General features: G+C 36.2%; 1 protein-coding gene across 1 annotated transcript; it reads right to left on the bottom strand.

The window, feature by feature from the left end:
- Positions 1 to 385: 385 nt before the first annotated feature.
- LOC146133009 (hepatocyte growth factor receptor-like) lies at positions 386 to 18,244 on the bottom strand. Its single transcript, XM_083396580.1, has 10 exons — positions 18,015 to 18,244; positions 12,291 to 12,513; positions 11,802 to 12,008; positions 7,057 to 7,253; positions 6,038 to 6,147; positions 5,746 to 5,905; positions 4,667 to 4,803; positions 3,745 to 3,954; positions 2,758 to 2,916; positions 386 to 2,292 (listed from the first exon to the last, which is right to left on the bottom strand). Exons 1-10 carry the CDS (start codon positions 18,201 to 18,203, stop codon positions 2,187 to 2,189), a joined length of 1,698 nt encoding a protein of 565 aa, XP_083252706.1. The 5' UTR covers positions 18,204 to 18,244; the 3' UTR covers positions 386 to 2,186.
- Between the last annotated feature and the right edge of the window lie 5,975 nt (positions 18,245 to 24,219).

Consider the following 24,219-nt stretch of genomic DNA (forward strand, 5'->3'; position numbering starts at 1 on the left):
TTCTGATAAGTGAGATGGATTTTTTATTTATTATACTTGGTGCGAAAATGTGTAACCCAACACAAGTGTTTCCTAAACTGGAAAATGGTTCAACCTAGGATGAATAAACTTTGCTAGGGTGAACCAACAGATATTTATTTTTAACTGAGACAGATTGCCTATACGATATTTTTTAGGGAAATTTGTCATTAAACAGACGACAAACACCAGAGTTGCAAGAACGTAAATATTTTTAAATTGTTTGCCATTGAAAAAAATGGGGAAAATCTTTCTCGGAGGGCAACCGACGAACTTTTTTAATATTGTTTTCTTTGGTATCCAATCATTCCTGGTGGATAAAACAGTAAAAGTTTAAAAGCATGCGAAACAGTGGAAGCTCATAATAAGTAAGATCATGTATATAGTGAAAATCTAGCTTTTCCTTGTCAGAATAAAAAAAACAAAAAAAAACAGTGCCTTTTCAAAAAAAGCAAGACCCTGCAAGACGCATACGGCTGAAATTTAATGGTTCTTTTTGGTGCATTGTGATATTGTCGCGTATGAAATTTATAACAAGTCTCTTCACACATTTCCGTTGCATTACGCATGTATTTAAAGTACAGTAGAAACATTTTATATCAAAAAGCACCTTCGTTTACAACATTTTACTCTATATGAATTTTACCAAAAGGCAAAAACAGTACCAAAACCACAGAGTAAAAAAGAAATACAAAGAGCAAAATCCAAGTGAGTAAAAACAAAATCCAAAGTGAGAAAACGAGCAAGGCCCCTTCATACGTTTGATTGTTAATCAAGATTTTAAATTGTTAAATTCGGGATTCACATTTGACCTTTATTACACGTATGATTCTAAATTATTCACATAGGTACTACATACATATTTCATATCACTGTCAATGAGAAACACCGCCACATACGCCAAACCATTTTTAACGTTTGACGCTTAGTGGCTAGTTAAGCTTCGAACAAAAAAAATGGTCGCATCATCGTAGGCAATAATAACATACCTTTTCATGTTAATTAAAATGCCAAAAGCATTTAAAAAATACATTTAGCAACAATTACCAAAAGTTTGTGATCTATTATTAAAAAACTACCAAAAAAAATTATTGTATATAGAATTTAACGATTTTAACATGATGACACTACTAAATTTTGGCAAAAGTGCAAATCCTACAAAGTAAATGTGATAAAAAAATGTATCAATATAATATTTACAAACTGAGAGTACTATATAGCGCTGTGTTTCGAAACCATTTTACACTTGCGGCATACGATTCATAAAATCAGGCGGCACACGAACAAAAAATGACCTCAAACTTGAATATACCTTAAGGTTTGCTTACCTTTAGTTTGCACAATCATATAATGTTACACAGTAATATTTTCCAGGGCAACGGAGAACTAGTACAGACTGGACAGTTAAGATAAGCTATGTGTGCAAAACACGTCTTCCAATTCAATTATTTCAATTTCTCAATTTAAGGGGCTACTGAAAATTTAAATTGTCCCTTTGAAAAAGTTTCGAGTCCCTGAAAAAAATATTTATTTCCCCTTTTATTAGTATAGTAGTTGGAATAACGGAAAGCGGACTCTCCTGAAACAGCATTACAAAACTGGATTAAAAACTGAAACTATATTTTCTATATTTGGCTTCTTGTTAAACTAAATAAACAAAGCAAGGCGCATTTGATCTCTGCCTAAATTTACACGACTCTTAAATTAAAAAATCAAAAAACACAATGCGAACACGTTATCAAGTAATGATTATAATAGGAATGAGTACACATGAACGATTTAATTCAATAAGTAAAATTTGTTTGGCCCCGCGGCCAGTGTTTCCCATATAAAATTTACAAATTGCGAAAATGTTTGTTTAAGTGAGCATGAATACTTTAAGGCTAAGTAAGCGGACTATAAATTACGAACTTTGTAATAAATTACGAACTTTGTAAACTAGAAAACTTAGTTTAAAAAAACTTTACCAAAATACGAAAGTTGTCCTTTTTTCGCTGTTTACACTTAGTCAGGATTTTCTAAGTCTTAATAGAAGGCTGATTAAGTTCGAGCGATAAGCAAATTTACATTTCCTGCGCAATTCTGCACTTATGGGGAACACTGGCCGACAAATAACGGTTGCGAAATCCTGCATAGCGTGACATGGCTATAATTGAGATAAAACTATGTCACACAGAAATAGTCCTTCCTTGGTCATCTGTGTCGTGGTAAACCCCGAGAGCAATATCTGACCTGTTGCTTGATGGTGCGCTGCTTTTGCCTTCACTATCGCTCCTAAAAGTTGAAATAGTCAACGAAAAAAAAAACAATTAACTGATTGTTAAAAAAAATGTTTTATTAGTTTACACTTTTTTCCAAACTACAAACTCCTACATTGAATTAAAGTAAATTTTCTACTGCTGCTTGACAGTCGAAAAACATCGAGATTTGTCAGAGACGCTACAGCAACAAGTATGACTTATGTAGAGAGTTTTTATCCAATAGGTTATGAGGTATAATCAGACGTGAAACATAACAACATAATACTGCTGGATGAGCAATACTCGGTTATATATTATGCCTGGCAGCAATAGCTCATTTCGTGAAACATAACGTCAGTAATCAACACGACAAATAAAGGGAAGTAAACAACTAAATAAGTTTAAAAATTAGTATACGCTTTTATTATTCCGTCCTAATATCACATAAATGCATATAACCTAACAGATTGATTTATATACACTTAAACAAAGCAATTACTTAGTATTAATCTTTGCAGGTTGATATTTCCCTCCCTTTAGCTGGACATGATTGTTATCAATCTGAGAAAGGGTTGACTCAGAATCGATGGAAGTTCTATATTTTTCAACTCTTTCATTACTCTTCATTCTTAGCGAGTTGCGAGGTTTTGGCTGTGGTCTACGATGACGTACAAACGCAAATATTACTTTTATTACAATAATTTTTATTAATTAACAGAAGACAGTAAATAAAAAATACAATTGTAGCAAAACCGTGATGAAAAAGGTGTCGTTGCCTTTTACTTAAAACTTCTGTTTAATCAGGTTATATTTAATAATGAAATAGTGCGGTAATATTGTTTGTGTTTGCGAAACAATCAACATAAAATCTGATCGATGTTAGTAGGGTAGGTTATAAGCGACGCTACTTAATTTAAGAAATACGTGATCAGAACAACACAATCAGCTTTTGTGCTTATAATGAGAACAAGCGACTTTTGATTACATCAAGTAATTAGGATCAAACCAAGTAAATAGCTTTGATATTAGTATTTAGTTAATATATTGGTATTTCTATTATTGTAAAATAGAGTTAACCCCTCACGTCTAAATCAACTAATTTTCGATTACTAAGTTTTAGTTAGTTTGACCTTTATGTTAAAGTATATTCAGATATACAATTACAGCTTCGTTCTTTCGGCTACGTAACTTCTTGAGGCGAACTAGAAAACAACATCTTTGTCTAATTGACCTTAAACAATAATCATTTTTTTTACTTACGTTATAATTTTTTGGCCCTGCCGGACAACGATTAAAGCGATTTTCTTTGTTTAAGCACACAAATTAGATTACAAAATTAGTCATGTTGAACAGTTTTGGGTCTGTACCCGGCGATCGTGGCTTACGAGCATTACTAGGTGGGCCACAGCTATGTTAGTTGCATTTTAAAGTGAAGGTCCGAGTGGGGCATATTGACATACCCTGATTGCATTATGGCAAAACTTACCGCTCAGAGCTACTGCTTTCTTTAATACTGTTCTCATATGGATTGGAAGCTCTGCTTGGAGCATTTGAAGAACCATTGTTCGAGGATGAAATTCTCCGTCGAAGTGATTTTTTAGCATCACGAACTAGGTTGTTGGTCATTGAAACCAAGTCACCAAAAGTAGGGCGGTCATCGGCATCGTCAAGCCAACACTTGCACATAATTTTGTACCTTGACAAAGTACAGTTTCAGTGAAGAAAAACGAATTTACTAACACCAGTTATTAAACTTTTACCTTATAAATTAATTTATATACCCGTAAAGGGCCGTACAGAGTTCCCTCTAAGAAAATTTTGCACTGTGCGAATATTTTTTGCAGTGAGCATAAATATTTTAAGGGTGAGTTAGCAGGGACACATTGCGTTGTCTGATAGTATTAGATCGGGGGGAGATACCACCAGAGGTCAAGGGGTAATATTAAAATTTTGGCTAAGCTATAGGGGTTTATTAACTATTGGTCCGTACCTCCCATGGGAGCTCCAGAACAGACGGTCGCCGGTTTGCTAAAATTTGTTATAAGATTTGTTTGTTAAAAACTATAGTTAGCTGGTTAATATTTCATTCAGAATATAAAAGAATAATCGTTTTAGGAAGTTTTCATACATTGTATGATAAGAGCCCTGTTTAGAACACTTTTGCACATGTTGAACTTTTTTTAGTTAAGCAACCTTTTAGGTCTTGACAATTATAACTATTTAAAGCTACAGGTATAATGAAAAAGTAATCATCCGGCAATTCCTTTTAGACTTGGTCAATAAAGTCTGTAACGATTTTTTTAAAGTTGTTGTCAGTTTAAAATATATAATATATGCAAGCCGGCAGAAATAACCACGCAAGCATGGCTTTTTACATTATTTAGGAATAGATTTTTAAAAAAACTTACAATTTAGCAGGACAGCATTCAGGGCGCTCCATTCTTTTGTTCTCAGCCAGATAACTGAGGATGTCAACAGCTTGTACAGTTGGGTATGGTATAGCACCCCGCGTCATAATTTCCCAAGCAACAACTCCGTAAGACCACTTTGCAACAAGACAGGTTTTTAATTTATTTTTGCAATCTTAATATTTGAATGCTATTGTTCTTGGGAAAAACTAAACCAAAAATTGTATAGTGAGCAGTAATGGATAATGCTTTGACTTCCAGCTTAACCAAAGAAAGTAAAATAGCTGTGGTAGTTGTTAGAATAAAGTATATATTTTATTCAAATTGTTATACTTGTTACTTGACAAAATCAAATATAGTTTTTTTTTACAAAATATGGACCGTTGCATGCATTTTTATAGGTCACACCTAACACACTAAAACTTTTTCTATACCATGTACCCCCACCTGCCCCCTTTTGCGATTGTCCTGTGGCTTGCGACTCCACTAAAATAATAAACAATTACCATACCAAAAGTGATTCTGTTTTTATCAACACTTAAAATACTCAAATTTAGCAAGGAATTTACAAAGTATTTGTTAGGGTGGTTGACATCACAGCTGAAGGCTGCAGAGAAAAACATTTAACCTGTAATAATGAATGGCAAAGTTTAAATTTTGTCCTCCGATCGTTGGCATGTGGTCTTAAAGAGACAGACAGAGCAACGTCACTCAAACTGCTCCCTCTAAAGCGAGAAGCCGTGCGATAGGGTATAATAGAAAAAAAGTCATAATTATGCTCTCAGACAGAAAAAAAAAAATTTTTTTTAGAGAAAGTTGTTCATCTCAAGCGAGGTGTAGTCACAAACTACTAACAGGTAAGCATTTCTATTTACAAATTTTTCTTATGTATGATGCAGTTTTGGGCCGGGATTACTTATTTGGTTAAATATCACAAGTCTAGGGATTCTAGGACTTATCTTTTGGGGGGCAACTTTCACAATGAACTGACAAGTTGTAAAAGCTCTAGGTTCACAGGATTTGATTATACATACTTTGCATTCTGTATCTACAAAGTGAAAGTTTAAGAAAACACTTACAACATCACTTTTTTCACTGTATCTTCCATATTTAATGCTTTCAGGTGGCATCCATTTTAGTGGAAGTTGTGTTTTAACACTGCTTTTGTAATAATCGCGGTCAAACAAATCTCTAGAAAGGCCAAAATCAGCAACTCGGACATTCACATCCCCATCAACCCTGAAGAACATGCACAAAACCAATTAAAGAGTATTATCACAATATCATGTAACAACATAATTATTTTCCTAGCACTACTGTAAGACATTAATTGTTTTATAGCAACACATTTTCATCCTAATATTCACTTACATGCAGTTTCTTGCAGCTAAATCACGATGAACAAATTTCTTTTCTGCCAAATAAGCCATTCCTTTAGCCACAGATGCACAGAAGCGCAGCAGATGTAAAACAGTAAGGACCTTTTGTTTAGCATACAAAAAAATAAATAAGATAAAGAAATAGTAGATGTATAAATTAGCCTAAATTAGACAATATAAATTAGACCGAATACTGTATATATGAAATAACAAAAAAATGCCTATGAGCACAATTTACCTACAGTTTTGACTGTTAATAAAAATTAGCTTTATCAACAAAAATCTAGACCAAAGCACTAAAACAGTATGGTCCAACTATATTCTGTCTTGGGCCATTATGAGCATGTCGTTTTATTAGGCAGGCTAACGTTGCAAGGGTGGATCAAGACTTCTAGTTGGGGGCGCATACAAAATCATAGAAAAATCTTACATATGATGTCACAAGTTATGTCATATTTCAAATAATAATACAAAACAAACCGGTCTGCAATTTTGCAATTAAAGTAAAAAATAAGTGTCTATTTGGTGGTGTCAACTGGCGAAACTTTGAAACATTGATCGTATAAAAGATTAGGACTATATTGTCTCCACACCTAAATGGCTGCTACAAAATCATGTAAACAGTTCATATATAGGCAAAAAGAATTAAATTGCGTTAATTTCTGTTTTTAAAATTGGATATGTGTTACTCACAGTACTATGGCTACATTGCAAATCTGTATAAAAAATTGCATTACCTAAATAAATTAGCTAAAACTATAATTTCTGTTCACATAGCAGCAGGTTGTGGACACAAAGAAACATTAAAAATATATTACATGGGGTCTTTATGCTGAAGAAACCTTGGAATGCGAAAATGCATAACATACTATAAAAACAAAGAACCACATTTGGCCTGCGATAAACATCAATAACATGCTAGTAAAGCCAAAGATACTGATTGTCTTGAATTTACTGACGAAAAAGTAAGAATATACCAAAGCCATGATCATGTTACAGAATCAAACCCACATTATTTCCATCTCTTAAATATGTACGAAGGTCTCCATTTAGCATAAATGGAAGGACAATAAGAGGTGAAGTTTTTCTCTCTTCCATATCAGCATCCATACAAACTCCTAGCAAGGAAAGCACATTTGGATGATCCAAACCATGCATCATCACACCTTCCCGGATGAACTTTTCAATGTCTTCTGGGTCATCAACATCTGAATAAAAATAGTGTCATAGTGACATGATTCCAGATGTGATACTAATTTTAGCAATCTATGCAAAGTTGTTGTAGGTGGTATTATGACATCTACTTTATTACAAGGCTTTTATTGGGATTTGCAGACTACTTTTATTGCAAAACAACCAAAGGCAACATGATCTGTTGGTGTACATTTTATATTTAATTTCCCTAGCATTAACTGCCATGATTTAGTGAGGTCTTGGTATAAAAAAACTAAAATTTCCAGTTGTGGCGTTTTTGATAGAGGCATCTGGCTTGCAGACAAAAAGCTGTAAATTTTTATAATAAAATAAAGCATTTTAGTTGGGGGTAAATTTCATGACATATGCACATTGGAGCAAGCAAGGGTGTCCAGAAATCCATTAAATGGGGTCACAAAATTTCAACTTAGAGAATTCCCCTATTTTCTGTTTAAGAGCACTGACTTCATAAAATAGGGGACTCAACAGCCAAAGAACGTCCAGCGGAAGCGAACCAATAGACACAAAGCGAACATGTGCGTTATTGACACTCCTGGCAGGAACCAGGTGCAGACCTCAAAATATGTCTGTCTGATTTTTGTCCATCAACAATTTCATTAGTTTCCTAATTACATGCACATGACTACGCTAAATTAAAAGCACTCCTTTAGCCACCTGCAATACAAAACGGAGATTTTTTATCGGGTGTTACTATTCTACTATTATCACAACATTGGCACAGCAGCTGTGCACCCAGTAGGGATGTTCAAAGTAGAATATCGAATCCTTGGATTCGAATCCAATTCTGCAGTTTATTTCGGGTAATTGGAACCGATATAATTTAATGTTTTACCGCCGATTGTTAAGCCATTGTACAAACGCATGTGGTAAGTTGGCCTGTCGCTGCGGCGACATATTTATATTGCTTGCTTTAAATGTAACCTGGCAGTGCAGTGTCAGCGTTTTTTCGGGCGACCAATTACTTCGCGTCTCGCGATAACGTTCGTCTAATAATTAAGTGTCAATCAAGCGTAAGTGGGCGGGCGACTAATGTGTAATGCCAGGTGCGGAGTTCGCAATATCCCTAAATGCGTTAAGTTGCAAAAGTAATATTTTGTAAAACGTGCTAGCCGTCAATAAAATTCGCTATAGGGTTACTTAAGGTCAATGTGGGAAAATATTCAGCGAGGTTATGCAGTTATGCACAGCGTAATTGTCATGTATTCGTTATACATTATTTGACTGCATAACAGATGATGTTAGTCAAAAAAGAAGCACTAAGATCCAACAATGTTTTAAAAAACAAGACAGAATTGCTAAAGAGTTCATTGTGCAGTGACAGTGTTGCATTGTACTTAAATGCCATTTGGCATATTATAAAGTTTTTAACAACCTGGACATGTATTACAGTTTACACAACTGCTTCAAGTACGGTATATTCAGATTAATCCCTCCCCAAAAGAAACTCAAACTTAAATAATTTAATAAAAATATACAAGGATTCGCTATTCTGGATTCGTTATTCTAGATTCGAAACCTATTATTCTAGAATACCTTGGGATTCTACTTTGAACATCCCTAGCACCCAGTCCGCTAAAATCCAAGCTGCTGTAATGAAAAGAATAGCGAAGATCAACAGCACCTAACTTGGTATACGGGGACAATGTCCGGAATGAACTTGAAATTGGCTTAAGATTGATCGATGAATGACACTTGAATTTCAACTTCTTACAAATGCATGGTTGCCTCTGGAAATTTTTCATTGAAGAAGTTTTGGTTATAAAACCACTATGTAACTGGAAGGACCCAATGAAACGCGTAACAAACATGCACTTCCTAATGGGCGGGCAACACACAGCCCGCGATGGGATTTTGAGCGGCGCGCAGACATAGACTGTTTCCGTTTTTTAAATAATGTGGCCCGTGGAACATTCTGCCGCAGTCCCCCACCACTTGCTTACTACGTCAAATAATAGTGATTATTAGTTAGTCTTTAGTTGATTGTTTTGGGTTAAAATTAGAGGACTCCAGCCAAAAGATCAAAATAAGAACAACATCAACGCTGGAATAACACACAGTTGAGAATAAGACTAAAATAGGAATAAGTAATAAACCTGTCGGAATAAGACCAAAATGGCAAGAATCACGCCTATAAAACATTTTACTTAACCCAAAACCCCACCCCTAAGTACATCACTAGCTCCCTAATAATTTTAACCCTAACCCATTTCTAACCCCATCTTTTACTCACCAATAACCCACACAGGGCCAAAAATCAAGTGCCAAAACAGAGGCCCCATAATGGCACCCTTCAAACTAGGGCGCCCCAAATTCGACACCAAAATGGCCAATGCCATACTCTTGGTCCCGGATAATACCATACCCTCGCCTCTCCCTTCAGTTTCAAGCGATGTTTTGGCTATTTATGCCTTATTCCGACAGATTTATGTCTTATTTAGACGATTTAGTTCTTATTCTATTGTGCGTATTACTGCGTATTTGGCTTTCTTTTTTGGAACTTTTGTTGACCATGCAGGGAAAGACAAGGCTGTTCAATTTAAATTACGCATTAGGACAATCTATTCAATGAAACATGCACACATATGTGTGTTAACAACTGAGATCTAGCCCTTCTGAAGTTGCTTTTTGACCAACCAACGACTACGGCTTACATATAATTAGTACACCGAAAGCCATTGCAGACTCACCGAATCTGTTGACCTATGATGCAAGCAGGGCAGGCCAGAAAAACAACTAGCCTGCAGTGAGGTTCGAACTCACAACCTCCGATCAATCTGTTAGTACAAGCAATTCAATTGATCAATTAATTAGCAATTCAATTGATCAATTACTTCAGAAGGTCTAGATCTCAGTTGTTAACACACATATGTGTACATGTTTCATTGAATAAATGATATGGTACTGTGGATCCCCTTCAATTGAATTGCTTGTACTCACAGATTGAGCAAGCATTGGCGTATGGTTGTTTATCGACTCGCTCCTCTCCGAGCCTGCATAGCTCAGTTGGTAGAGCGACTGTCCCGGCTTGACCGGACATCGTGAGTTCGAACCTCACTGCAAGCTAGTTGTTTTTCTGGCCTGCCCTGCTTGCATCATAGATCAACAGATTCGGTGAGTCTGCAATGGCTTTTGGTGTATTAAGACAATCTATTTTGTATTTTATTGAAGATTATGGAGAGTGATTTGGTATGGTTGTACAAATGGCCACAGATACAATAAAATATTTATTTTAAAAGAACACTGCACCCATGCCGAACAAAAATTTAAAAACAGTTTGCAGTAGTAATACAACAGATTTGTGCTAAGCATGCAGGTGCCATGGGATGACACTCCTCAACATTTTTAAAAGACAATTAATGACCAATACAATAACCATGTTTGTCAACAGCTTAAAATAGATTTGGAAATATGGTCAGAAAGGCTACTGTGATTAGCCACCTGATACCCTGTCAAACAACAAATTAAGAAGTTTAAATTTGTTCACAAGTGAGAAATAGCGAGCCAACTACACGAGCTCACAAAATTTTATGCAGGTGACGTTGAAAGCCCTGTGAATGTGTTGGTAAGGCCCAAATGTGGTACAATAAGTGTTATGTTTATTGATGTGTCTAATACACACTTGCCGATCAGCCAATCTAAAGACAGCATTTTGCACTTTAATATGGTTTCGCATTAGCCTAATACGCTTGACCCAATTATTCTGCTTAGGACAGTGAGTTGAAGTCTAACAAACACAAACAAAAACAGTGATATTAGCACTTGGAAAAAAGGAGCAGTCTCAGGGGCATATCCAGAAAATTAAAAAATTGGGTGTCTCAAATTTTCAACTTAAGATATTCCCCTATTTGCCATACTGACCTGATAAAATAGTGACGAGTATAATCATAACATATATAATGTTCATAATGCTGTCATCAATAAAAAAAAAATAATTAGTAACCGCCAATAAACGTCAAGCGTATGCGAACACATGCGCCGTCGATAATCCTATCAGGTGCCTGCTGCAAAACCGTTTGGTGTGCATGCAATTGTTAGCTTTAGGCAAAAAACTAATTTGGTAGAATCGTGTTTCGACTATCAGCAGCGCAGTTTCATATGTTCCATACAGGACTTTACAAGCACGCTAAATTTCAAGAACGCCTTTCGCAACCTGCATACTAAACGAACCAAGATTTTTTTCTGTGTGTCATTGTACCACAAATAGCCAAACATCTGCGTCAAGCTTTCTGCCAAGTCAGCTATAACTTAAAAATGGCTCACAATGTTAAGGGATTAACGCTCACAATGGTAAGGGGTTATACTCCCTTTTGTATCGACATAACATAATTACAGTAATGTTTGCAGTTGCTATTTTTAGGGGTGTCATGGGATGAAAAAGTAAGCCAATACAACTGGAGATTTTGAGTTATTACTGGCTATATTGACTGTAATAATTCATAAAGATTATAGGCCTGTATCCACAAATTAGGCAATATATAAAAAAGTAATGATTAAAACACATTACCAAATATATATTATTCAAATCATATACTAGGAAATACTTTTTAGGCTTTTAACCGCTACATCTATCCAGGAATTGTTGCGTTGCCTAAGCTTTCCCTTCCACACATCACCAAAATTACCACTGGTTAGAACTACACCAAGCTGAAGTCGCTCTCTTTCAAGATAACACTCGCTCAACCCTCGAGCAAGCTCATTGTCAAAATTGTCAAGAACTGGAGTTTCATACACATTATCTGTTGGTGGACCTGCAGAACAATCCAAGTGTTTTATTAAGGTGAGCATACAAAATAATATATATTTTATTAATTAAACAAATATATATTTTTATATTATTTATCACATTTTTAGTAAGTAAACAAACAAAAAATATTTGAATAAACTAAACAATTTCACTTGAAATAGCTTGGTATATAATTTTTGTGTCAGTCATACTGCCAGCCAAATACTGATGATCGGACAATTTTCTTCCATTAGTATTTCCTCTAGTTACTGATATACTTTAAATGTCGTAATTTTAGAGCACCTACCCTTTCTTTTTGAATAGTAACTCAACATAGGGTAAGGGTTGTACACTTGCATATCAGTGTGCTTGCTTTTCTCACCACCAGACCGCTTTTTCCAGACCACATATATTAGGATGACTAAAATAAAAAAGCCAACAATTCCAAACAAAATTCCAATGATCATTCCAACAGGATTATCTTGGCTTGAAGAACTGGATTGACCGGTGTATTGTGCCCAAAAACTATTCTGAAACAATAATGCCAGTAAACATTAGGAAAATTAAAGAAGTGATTTTAATGATTATCTTATGTTGATATACAGAAAGCATTGATTTTCAAAGTTGTTCAACACAAAACTTTGTATATATAAGGTAAGAAAATGAATAGCAGAATACTCTAGCAAAGCAAGTAATTTTGGTCACACACTTTTTTATAGATTTAAAATATATATATATATATATATATATTTATATTTCCCAGCAAAGGCATCATAAGTATATCTGAATAACAAACACAACAGTATAAGCTTATAAATTAAAACTCAGTAGAGTTTAATCCATGCTAATCTTGAACTTTCAAGGGACTTTTGTTTCATTTTGCTTAGATATACAATTCATTTGTAGCAGTACATTTATTTTTGTTATAACATCTCTCAAGAATATCTACACAAAAATGAGGGATTTTAAAGTTGCACTTTATACAATCAGCGATTCAGTTAAACATTCTTTATTTCACTGACAGCAAAACGCAACTGTTTAACGATCTTTAAATGTGATTTTAACGCACATCAGCTATTGACATGCGCAAATTAAATCATGTGATAATCGGATGTGTAGTCACTAGGGTGAAAAGTTGCATTTTTTTTGCGTCCAGTAGGCAATTTTTAGAAATGTAAAAATTTCCGGGCTACGTCAGGTTTCTCGAGATGTGTTTAAACCCCACCCAAAGCCCCTTACATGTATAGGTTTGGTGATTGTGTGGCTTCCCCCTTTTAGAATTTCACGCAGCTCACGCTACACGCATGATTGTAACCTATTGACTTAAATTAGGGGTGTTTACAGGCGTAGCCGTTTCAAAAGGGGTGTCTCACAGGGACGTATCTAAAAAATCAAAATAGACACCCGATCCGTTAGAAATCAGTGCTTGGCGACTATGTCGGCCGAAGAATCAGCCAGAAAACCGAAGAAATTGGTGCCCAAACAAATTTAAGTAAAAAAAAAAAAAAAATTTGAAAAAAAATTTTTTTTTTCTTTTTTTTCGAAAATTTTTTTTTGAAAGTTTTTTTTCCAACATCCAATTTACAAAATACCTTGTGGTTGTTTCCACAAATATTTAATAAAAAATCACATCTATTTTTGAACAGCGGAAATATGTAATAACATATGCACACTACAATTGGCAGAAATTAATTTTGTTGTGCCATTTGGAAAAAAAGTTATGTATGAAGCGCATTGTTTAGTGAGAAAACGCCAAGGTGTAATAGATTGGTTATTACTTTAAAAAAAGCACACAATTTTGATCAAAGAGTTGTTATGTGTTTGCAGTTTTACTTTGAATTGGCCAGTACTTCTATATTGAGTTGATTTCTTTCTATATTGAGTTGATTAATATTTTTTGGTGCTTTTCAATATGGTTTTGAGCAGCACGTTTTTACACAAGTTTGACTGAAAACAGCTATCAATGTAACACTTTTAAAGCAAGAAAAGCAGACAGGTACGTACACCCCCAGGCCCAAGGTTGTACCTTCACATGTCCCATGTATTTGTTAATGACTTGATGTCACAAAAATTGTTGCGCCTTCGGCGCTACGTTTTATTGTCTGATTTACTTGTTAATAGCCTGGTTTATCGCTAAAACATGGCAAGGTTCATAGATTCCTCAGGCGAACACATCATTTCATGTTAAGGGGCGTGACCAAAAACCGAAGAATTTTCGCCACAAATGCTTGTCACCAGAAGGCTGGCAAGATTCTGCCAGCCTGTTGCACACTAAGCGGTTTCGCAGCTGGCGCCTGGCAGGATTGTGGGTGACGCACGTGTGTGTTTTGCGTCTAAAAGTTTGCTTTTGCTGGACGTTAATTGGCTGTTTCTGATGATTTTTTTATTATTTATGATGTCATTACAATCGCTGTTTTATGACTTCATATCTGTCACTATTTTATGACGTCATTAACGTCAGATGGAAAAACGGGGAATTCCCGAAGTTGAAAATTTTTTTATTTTTGCGCTTGACAGAACAGCCTTACACTCGTGGAGTATAAGCCCTCACAACACGTGTGTCAAAATCAGCTTAATAAAAATCAATGTGTCGAGCACGAGCAATTTGTTGTGTGCCCAATGCGAAAAAGTCTTTCTAAATTACAGTTTAGTCAATTCAACCAAATAGAACTTAATTTTTTTCACGCTTCGCGCGACCAACAATACACTTAAGTATATTTATGTTCAGTGATATTTAATTGAAAAATGCCGAACTGTTTTTTGTAGGGGAGCACGAGGCACAGGAAAATTACTCAAGGGGGGCGCGACTAAAAAAGTTTAAGAACCCGCTATAGGTTACAAAGATTTCAGCAAATAAATATTTACTTATGGACTTCGATGCAATTAATTTATCCGACTTTGTCCAATTTTGTAAGTTAACTACTCTTTCCGTTTTTAACCAAATGGCTTTGTCTAATGAAATCACAGCAATGAGTATATTAAAAATAAAACATCGTAAATCGCTTATAAAGCATTACACGGATATAGAGTATAGTACAACTATTACATAAGTGGAGCTGCGTTTTCCACAACTGGTGGACACTATATGCAGGCACAACCATCACACTAAATTCAATTTAGTGTTGAAACAAATTGAAATTTTTATATTTTTGTTCTTGTGCTAAATTAAAATTAATAATTTAAATAAAACTTTCTAAAAAAATCATTTTGGTGCACAAATGTAGCCACAGTTCTTTGGAAACTGTGTATAATTTTTGGATATTCTCTTGTGTTACTTAGTTCCAGCAGTATTATATATGAAAACAAAAATGGGGTCGCAATGTTAATTCTGATATCAATTTATTTAATTGGGGTTGCTTATTGAAAAGGATGGAGACCACTGTACTATACAATACCAGGGTATATAGCGCGGTTCTACTATAATATTCCAGGGGAATATAAAACAGTTCCGCTATATTTTACCAGGGGGTTATTCCCTAGTTATGCTATATTCTTTCAACGGGTCTTATTTGTCAGTGTCCATATTCTCCCAAAGTTGTGTTATCCGTTTCGGGGCTTTTGCAGGCAAAAGCGGATGCGGCCCGAAGTTGCGTGTTAGAATTTGGACATGGTGCACTTTTACAAGATAGGTTGCCAGTGGTCTTTGTCAAAATCTTGCTGCGAAGCAAACCTATAGTTTGTTGTTATAATTAGAAAATATTCAACAATTTTTCTTGCACTTCTATGCGTCTCTAATTGGGGGACAAAAGTCGATAGTGTGACTTAATCGCTTTAGTTTTTACAGCTATCTACTCTTTTCTAGCGGCAAAAAAATTAATCGCTTGCTTTATTCGGCCCATGAAGTGACTTGTATCCTGCTGTGCTTTATTGTCCCGCACATGCAACTTTCATTGTGCGAAGTGGCTTGCGAATTGCCATTTAGAAAGAGGCTTCTCTTAGCAAAATAACTTATTGCTCTTACAAAATAGCATATATTTTACAGCGCAAATTTAAATGCGAAATCTAGAGGCAGTGTACACCTCTCTGTTTGCAATTTTTATTCTATCAATAAAAGCACTTCAATTTCTATATTTTTGGTTAATTATTTTCCCCCATAGGTTAACTATTTTGAGTTGAATGTCACAATTTTGCTGCGCAAGCAAACCAAAATTTGTCTTTATAATTGACAAATATTTAAAAAAAAATTCTTTAATTTATTAGACACCTTAAAACACAAAACGTCCAAATTTTAATTTTTGCCCAGAGCTCAACTGTTGATTTTAACATCACTTTTAAATGGTTCTCTAACATTTGTGAAATTTTTAGATTTATATATTTTTTCTTTGTATTGTAAATATATCATTGAAATTTCCTAAAGTGTTATGCATTTCAACCCCCAGGATAAAAAAACTCAGGGGTTAGGTTTAAAATTTTGTTATTTAGCTTTGTATATGAATTTTGTTATTTAGCTTTGTACATATGATGTATCCATCATTCATAAATATATTGAGGCACGTAGCGTGACCGTTTCAAAGGGGGTGTCCCGAATTTTTAACTTAAGGAATTTCCCTATTTTCCGTTAATGACTAATGACGTCTTAAAACAGTGACGGGAGTGACTTCATAAAATAGTGATTGTAATGACGTCATAATTTTATTCTAATTTACCCGGATGTTATTATGCCACAATTAGCGCAACATCTGCATCGAGCAGTGTGCCAAGTCAGTTAAAATACAATCTGCAGTTGAGGGGAAATAAGTTGTGTCAACTGCACACTAAACACGTAGTCTTAGAATATGTTTATAGAGAATAATTTTGCTTATACTATCATACAGTATGGCAGAATACTGACGACTTGGCGACGGCCGAAGAATCAGCCAGAAAACCGAAGAAATTGGTGCAAAAAAAAAATTTAAGTAAAAAAAAAATTGAAAAAAAAAAATGTTTTTTTTAAGTTTTTTTTTCAACATCCAATTTACAAAATACCTTGTGGTTGTTTCCACACATATTTAATCACATATATTTTTAAAAAGCGGAAATATGTAATAAGTAATAACATTACACACTACAATTGGCAGAAATTAATTTTGTTGTTTTGAAAAAAGTTAAGGTAGTGTGAAGCACGTTGTTTAGTGAGAAAAAGCCAGTGTAAGGCATATAGACTGTTTATTATTTTAAAAAGTACACACTTTTGATCATACAATTGTTACGTGTTGGCAGTTTTACTTTGAATTGGCCAGTACTTCTATATTTTTTTATTTTTTCCTTCGGCGCTACGTTTTATTGTCTAATTTTATTATTAATAGCAATGTTTATCGCCAAAACATGGCAAGCTTCATACATTCCTTTGGCGAACACATCATTTAAGGGGCGCGACCAAAAACCGAAGAATTTTCGCCAAAAATGCTTGTCACCAGAAGGCTGGCAAGATTCTGCCAGCCAGCTATCATAACTTGAAAAAAGGAGACTTTGAAATGCGCACGACAGTCATAAATATACCACCTTTTAAGCATCTGCTTCAGTTAAAAAAAAAATCCGTTGTTAACCCATATCACATATTAGAGCAGACGGAGGACAGCGAGGAACATTAGCTGCGCCTAACTTAGATGTTTTAGCAAGAAAAAAGAAAGACGGTTTCTCTTAGCGTTGTTAATTGTCGAATTCACACGTTTTTAGACAAAAACAGAGTCAAAAAGGGGGGGTCACAAACCCCATCCCCACTGGATATGCCACTCTGTCACATGATCAGTAACCCAAATCACCTAGGGGGTCTGGAGTGTGCAACAATAATCAACAACCTTACATTTATTAAACCTTGGCGGAACGTTTTTTACGCCCCCTTATGTGCATTCAGCGCTACCCAAAACGCCCCCTTGTAACTCGGCAATGTCCACAAGGGGGCGGTACCGCACACATTGGGAACCTCTGTTCTAAACTAAACGCATTTGTCGACCGCTTTAGAAATAGCCTAAATCTAAGTGAAAATTAAGCTTTGGTAAGAATGTTAGAACCTCAGTAAAATTTGTTGCCCAAAAGGAATCAATAAACATACCAAGCCATCCACATTAGTCTCAAAGTATTCCCTTGCTTCTTCCCAGGAACATACTTCTTCAAGACATTCCCTCTCTAAATCACCTTGTTGAGTTTCTTCAAAATGATGCCAAGTGTTTTTTAGTAACTTTCTTGACAGAAATGTATTGGCCTCTTCTTTATTTATTTTAACATCTTTTGTCAAATACATTTCATGGAATAGGCCTACTTTTATTTTACTCAAAATACGAGGCTCTTTGATTTTTGCATATAGAAAACAACACAAAAAATAAAAAGGTAGAGAATCAAAAATATATTATCAAAGAGCGCCAAAATAAGTACGGCAGAATAAATATAATAACAAGGGTAATACTTAATACGGAATGATGAATGGTCGGAATGCTCACTAATTTAAGTGTTACCCCGTTAAAACAATTATTAAACCAACGCACAATATTTGAGTTGGGGTGGGGGTTATCATTCGGGATAAGGTGGGTCACGTGTTATTATATTTAATAATAATACTGTGAGCGTTCCGACCATTCATCATTCCGTAAATTAGTGTTACCCTAAAAACAATAATACTTGACCCAACCAAACTCGCACCTTAACCCAAATAATGTTAACAATATAAACCCCTGGACGGAAATGTCGTAGGATTCTAGACCAGCCACTGTGGAAAGTATGGCAATTGCACCCATGAGTTTTTTTTTCAACCTTTCAAAATGCAAAAAATATGAACTGCACCCCAAATATGTAAAACGCTTACGTGCGGCATAAGTTAACAGTGCATTTTTGGCAATTCAGAACGCATAGCAAAATTATAAAGTGCGCCTGGCATTATGAAAGTGTGAATTGCACATTTTTAACCGTTGTTGCACGATTCAGCCGAAAAAATCTTTCCAAGAACCGCCCTGATGTACTCCTAATGTGTGTAATGAGAAAATAATATTTTTTCGTAGCATATTTTTTTGGTAATTTGCTTTCTACATGCAAAACTCAGAGGGCACCCTTGGAAATTACTTTAGTTTATTAAATAAATCAGAAAAGTCACAAATTTCTGCAGTACTTGAGTTAATAGATTTCAACAAAACAAAAAATATTTGAGTTGGGTTGTACAAAATGGGTAATCATATTAAATTGGAATAAACGTTAGCAAATAGCACCAAACCTAAACGGTTGATTTTACGGCACTGGTCTAGAATCCACTTGGGCGAACATTCGGCGAAAACGTAGATTATTTGGGTAAGGGTGCGGGTTAGCGTTTAAGGTTAGGGTGGGTCAAGTATTATTATTAAATAATTAATATATCAATACTTGACCCACCCTCACCTAAACACTAACCCGCACCCTAACCCAAATATTGTGCGTTGATTTAATAATTGTGGTAGGATTCTAGACCAGCGCCGATTTTACTCCTATTAATCGTACATATACATCTAAAGCAAAAGCACTAAGGGAAGTAAGCAGCTCGAAATTTAATCGGGTAATATCTAAAGAAGTAAAAGGAGATATCGACCAGAAATTTTACACATTACCTAGACCTAAAGCACCCTAACAAGGGTAACACTAATTTATGGAATGATGAATGGTAGGAATGGTGGGAACGCTCACTAATTTAAGGTAATGGTCGGAATTGAATGAATAGGGCCGAAACTAATTTGATGAATGGTCGGAACGAAATGAACTGTGGGAATAGAATGAACTGTGGGAATGGAATGAATGACGCTGTAGGAGCAGAATGAACTGTCATAATAGGTTTTATGCACACCTGAGGTTTACAAACAACTTAACTTATTTCAAAATTGGGCGCTCTACCACAACGCGCATTATTTGGGTTAGCGTTTAGGTTAAGGTGGGTCAAGTATTATTATTAAATAAAGAATATAATAATACTTGACCCACCCACACCCAAACGCTAACCCCGCAACCTAACTCTAGACCAGCGCCCAAAATTGGAATTTGCCATTAACTAATTCAGGTTCATTTCATTCCGACAGTTCATTCTGTTCCTACAGCTTCGTTCATTTCATTCCGACAGTTCATTGTGTTTATACAGCTTCGTTCATTTCATTCCGACAGTTCATTGTGTTCATACAGCTTCGTTCATTCTATTCCGACAGTTCATTCCGTTCCGACAATTCATCAAATTAGTTTCGGCCCTATTCATTCCATTCCGACAATTCCGACCATTCCGTAAATTAGTGAGCGTTTCGACCATTCCGACCATTCATCATTTCTTATATTAGTGTTACCCCCTAACAAGACAGCGAACAGACGTTTTCAAAAAATGATATAACATTCTACATACTTATTTATTCATTTCAACGAGAAAAAATTCGTAATTTTCAAATGTTTTTACAATCGGTTTACCACAAATTATAAAAAAATGTAAAAAAAAATAACAAAGGTGTAGCCTTTATCAAGCATTAGTACTCCACATTCTTAATTTGACGTCAGTAAGCACGTGACCAGTGTACACTGAGCTGTGACCAACAGCCGATTTGACCTTAAACCAATGCATGTATATAACATAACACGCTTGGACACAAAGCCTCTGAAACAATCAGCAGTCCTTGAGCAAACAACGATATTTTTTGATTGATAGGTGTCTTTTTGAAAACCGAAAGTTTTTGAAAACCGAATTCAACGATGTCTGATGTCGAATTATGGACCCGATGATGATCTGGACGAAGCCATGGAACAGATTTTGGTTGAAAATGAAACTGGTACGTTAACCCGGAAGCTAGCAGAGATTTAAATAGCATGTCCAGTACAAAAGGTTTGACTATTTAGAGCAGGGGTTCCCAACCTGTGGTACGCGTACCACTAGTGGTACGCGAAGGATTTTCAGGTGGTACGCGAGTAGCTTCCGTTTTTTCCACAAAACCTTGGATTCACAACGTTATATTTTGTTTATCTGGTTTTGTTTACATAAAAAAAATTCCCCTGAAGCCCATTCTTACTGTTACGTCACTATTCCTGTTGTTTCGAAACAATGCGATCTTCAAAATACAGGCCACGTTAATTGTCGGCAAGGAGCACAGGTGCTTTGCAAAGCGTCCAACGCTGTGGGACAGTGGGCGTTAATTAAGCTACAAATAGCGTTGAATAATGCTAGTTGTAACCGAAAAATAGATAAAAATATGATTCGATCAAATTAGTTGTTCTGCAAAAAGTGGTACGCACGACACTACAGCGTCCAAGTGGCACGAGATCGTAAAAAGGTTGGGAATCCCTGATTTAGAGCATATAAGGGCCACACATGGACCCCCAAAAGGCCGGTCTTAAGTTATAAATTTGGTGTGTTTAGAAAGGAGGGCTGTTGAAACAACCCTAAAATTTCGGTTTAAATATCATGTCGAGTACATCGATCAAACCTATCTTAAATGTTGCGCCATATATCAGTGGTCAATAAATGGCCGTTCTTAAGTGCGGGAAATGGCGCAAAACCCATTTAAGATCACCCTTAATAGGGTCACCATGTCAAGTTTAAATATAATTTCGAGTACCTTAATGAAACTGGGTGAAAAGAAACTTTATATCCCCCTGTAACAGGAATGGTAAGTCTTAAGTTGACGTTTTGGTGCAAAATTCATTTAAGACCGGGTCAAATGTAGCACTTGTACATTCTCATAAATGCCGATAGAGGGCGTTATGTTTATTTTTATATTAATTCAGATTTCCCTATAAACTGGAATGTTGTTGTTTTTTGCCGTCCTTTTCATGAAAAAAAAACTTTGAGAACGACTGCACAAGAAAAAAAAGAAGAAATCTGTCTGATAAAAATGCCATGATATAACATAATTTTGATTGAACATTATATAGATTCGTTCGACTGGCAACCTGTTTGGATACTAATTTTGATGTTAATGTCAATATTATTCATGTTATCTCTTTGTAAATTAATTTGTTCGTCAATGTAGCATTCAACGTCGCTTAGTCCTTTAAATGAAGAGCGCATACCGCGAACGAAAGTCGTTCCCGAGTTAACCACCCCGAATGTCATTTTGAGAAATTTGTACGTACTGCAGTGCGTAACGAAAGCTTTCTTGTGAATGTCCTCAGCAACGGGTATCTGCCAGTACCCCTTCGTAAGATTAAGTTTAGTAAATATTTGCTGATAGACAGTCTTTGGAACACCTCTTCGGCTGTTTGCATCGGTCCCGGATCGAAAAGGGATGTCTTGTTCAACTTTCTATAGTCGATACAAATCCGATTAGAACCATATTTTTTCTTCACGATAACCACAGGCGATGCGTATGCTGAGGGGGGTCGTCGTATTATTCGCCGTTGTAACATCTCGTCGATCTCGCGCTTTAATTCGTCCCTCATGTGGTAAGGAACGGTATATGGTTTTGACCGCACCGGCCATCCTTGAGCTGAATACGATGTTCGAGAAAACCGACATTTCCAGGTTAATCCCTAAAAATGTCCACATAAGCATTGGCAGCCGCTATAACTCCACAACTGTGAATGGGCCATTCCACTGGAGAAGCAACTTGTTCAGCAGCAGTAGAGCTTTATCGCCGACTTCCATCCGTCGTGGTTTTGCCTTTTTGTTATAATACCTCTTGTATCTCTCTCTTGAGCTCTTCTTTGGCCAGCGATATAGTCGTCTCAATCTTTTTTCTTAGATCGATAACATACTGGTAGCTTGACCTCCCTTTCGTATCCGTTTCTGGGTTTGTCCACATTTCCTTTAGTACGGTCATTGGACCGCGAACCGTTCTCCCGTAAAGTAGTTAAATGGGTGAAAATCCCGTTGATTCTTAAGGAACTTCGCGATATGCAAACAACAAAGCATCCATAAATCTATGGCATTGTTTTGGCTGAGCACAACACAGCCTTTTGAGCATTTTCTTTAGAGTCCCGTTAAATTTCTCTTCAACCCGTTACACATAGAGTGATAGGGACCTGTCGTCAGATGCTTAATTATTAGAAGGCGGTTCACTTCTTGCATACACTCCGAAACAAATTGAGTCCCTAAGTCGCTCAACACTTCGTCAGGAATTCCCAATCGAATATACATGTCGACCAGTGCTTCTACCATGGTTTCAGCCGTTTATATTCCTTAGCGCTTTCGCCTCCGGGTATCGCGTCGCGTAATCCACCAACGTAAGTATGTAGGCTATTTGTGTCCCTCTTTTTTTAGGATGAATAGGGCCAATGAGATCTACAGCAACTCGTCGTATGTAGAGAGACCATCATCGCACTGCCCTTTTCCGCCGTCCTCTGACAAATGTATAGCACGATCGACAAAAACGGTTTACGTCGTCACGCATGCGAGACCAAAAAAAGTTCCTCCAGATCCTGTCGAGTGTATTTTTAATATCCATATGCCCGGTCATAATGGAATCATGGGCAACCTTAATAATGCTTTCTTTTAGATTATACTCGGCACAACAAGTTGTTTCATCCATTTTCCTCTGCTGTGTTTCGAGTATTGAATAATTCGTATAGCAGTCCGTCTTCTTCTACAAATTTGGTTGCTTGTTCCCTCTTAACCACTACGTCCGCTGCCTCCTTTAGTTTAACAATTGACGTTTCTTCTCTCTGTGCACTTTCGATTTCGGCCTTGTCCGTCACAGGTCATTTATTTTTATCTTTCTTAGGTCTCTATTAACAACGCGTTTGGACAGCATTCGCTTCTTCCCACAATGGATCGGGGTCTTCCGCTCCTCTAGCGCCCTGATTGTTTCCGATGCACAGATCATGCAAAGGATCGGGTAGATATAGAGCTTCTACCTCGCCTGTCCAAAATAGTGTATTGACCTTTATCTTTGCCACCTCGACAGACACGACAGAGCTGTTGGCCAGCTTGATTAGGCCTGGCCTGTCAATAATTTGGTCATCTCGAACAAAAATTTCTATTAACCAGAATACCTGTTCAACTGGGTCTCTTGATACAGTCACTGTTTTATCGCCAACTAAACCTTTCGATAGAGGCAAGTTATATCAGTGATCCGACTGTGCAACATTCCTCGGTGCACATGCGGTCGAGTTTAAGATTCTCGTCGGCCTCGGCGGCATTGCGCTCGAATTGCAATCTTTGGCTAGATGCCCTATCTTATCGCATATAAAGCACCTTCTCGTGGGTCTGTTGTCAGTATTATACCTTTGACAATTTTCACACTGACACACGTCCTGGGTCAACACACGGTCGTGTATCGCCTGGAACTGCTCAGCAACACTGGGTATAGAGACTCCAAGGACTTCGGTGCCTG

The sequence above is a fragment of the Ascidiella aspersa genome, chromosome 9, assembly GCF_963924565.1.
Source record: "Ascidiella aspersa chromosome 9, kaAscAspe10.2, whole genome shotgun sequence".
In the NCBI taxonomy this organism is placed as follows: domain Eukaryota; kingdom Metazoa; phylum Chordata; class Ascidiacea; order Phlebobranchia; family Ascidiidae; genus Ascidiella; species Ascidiella aspersa.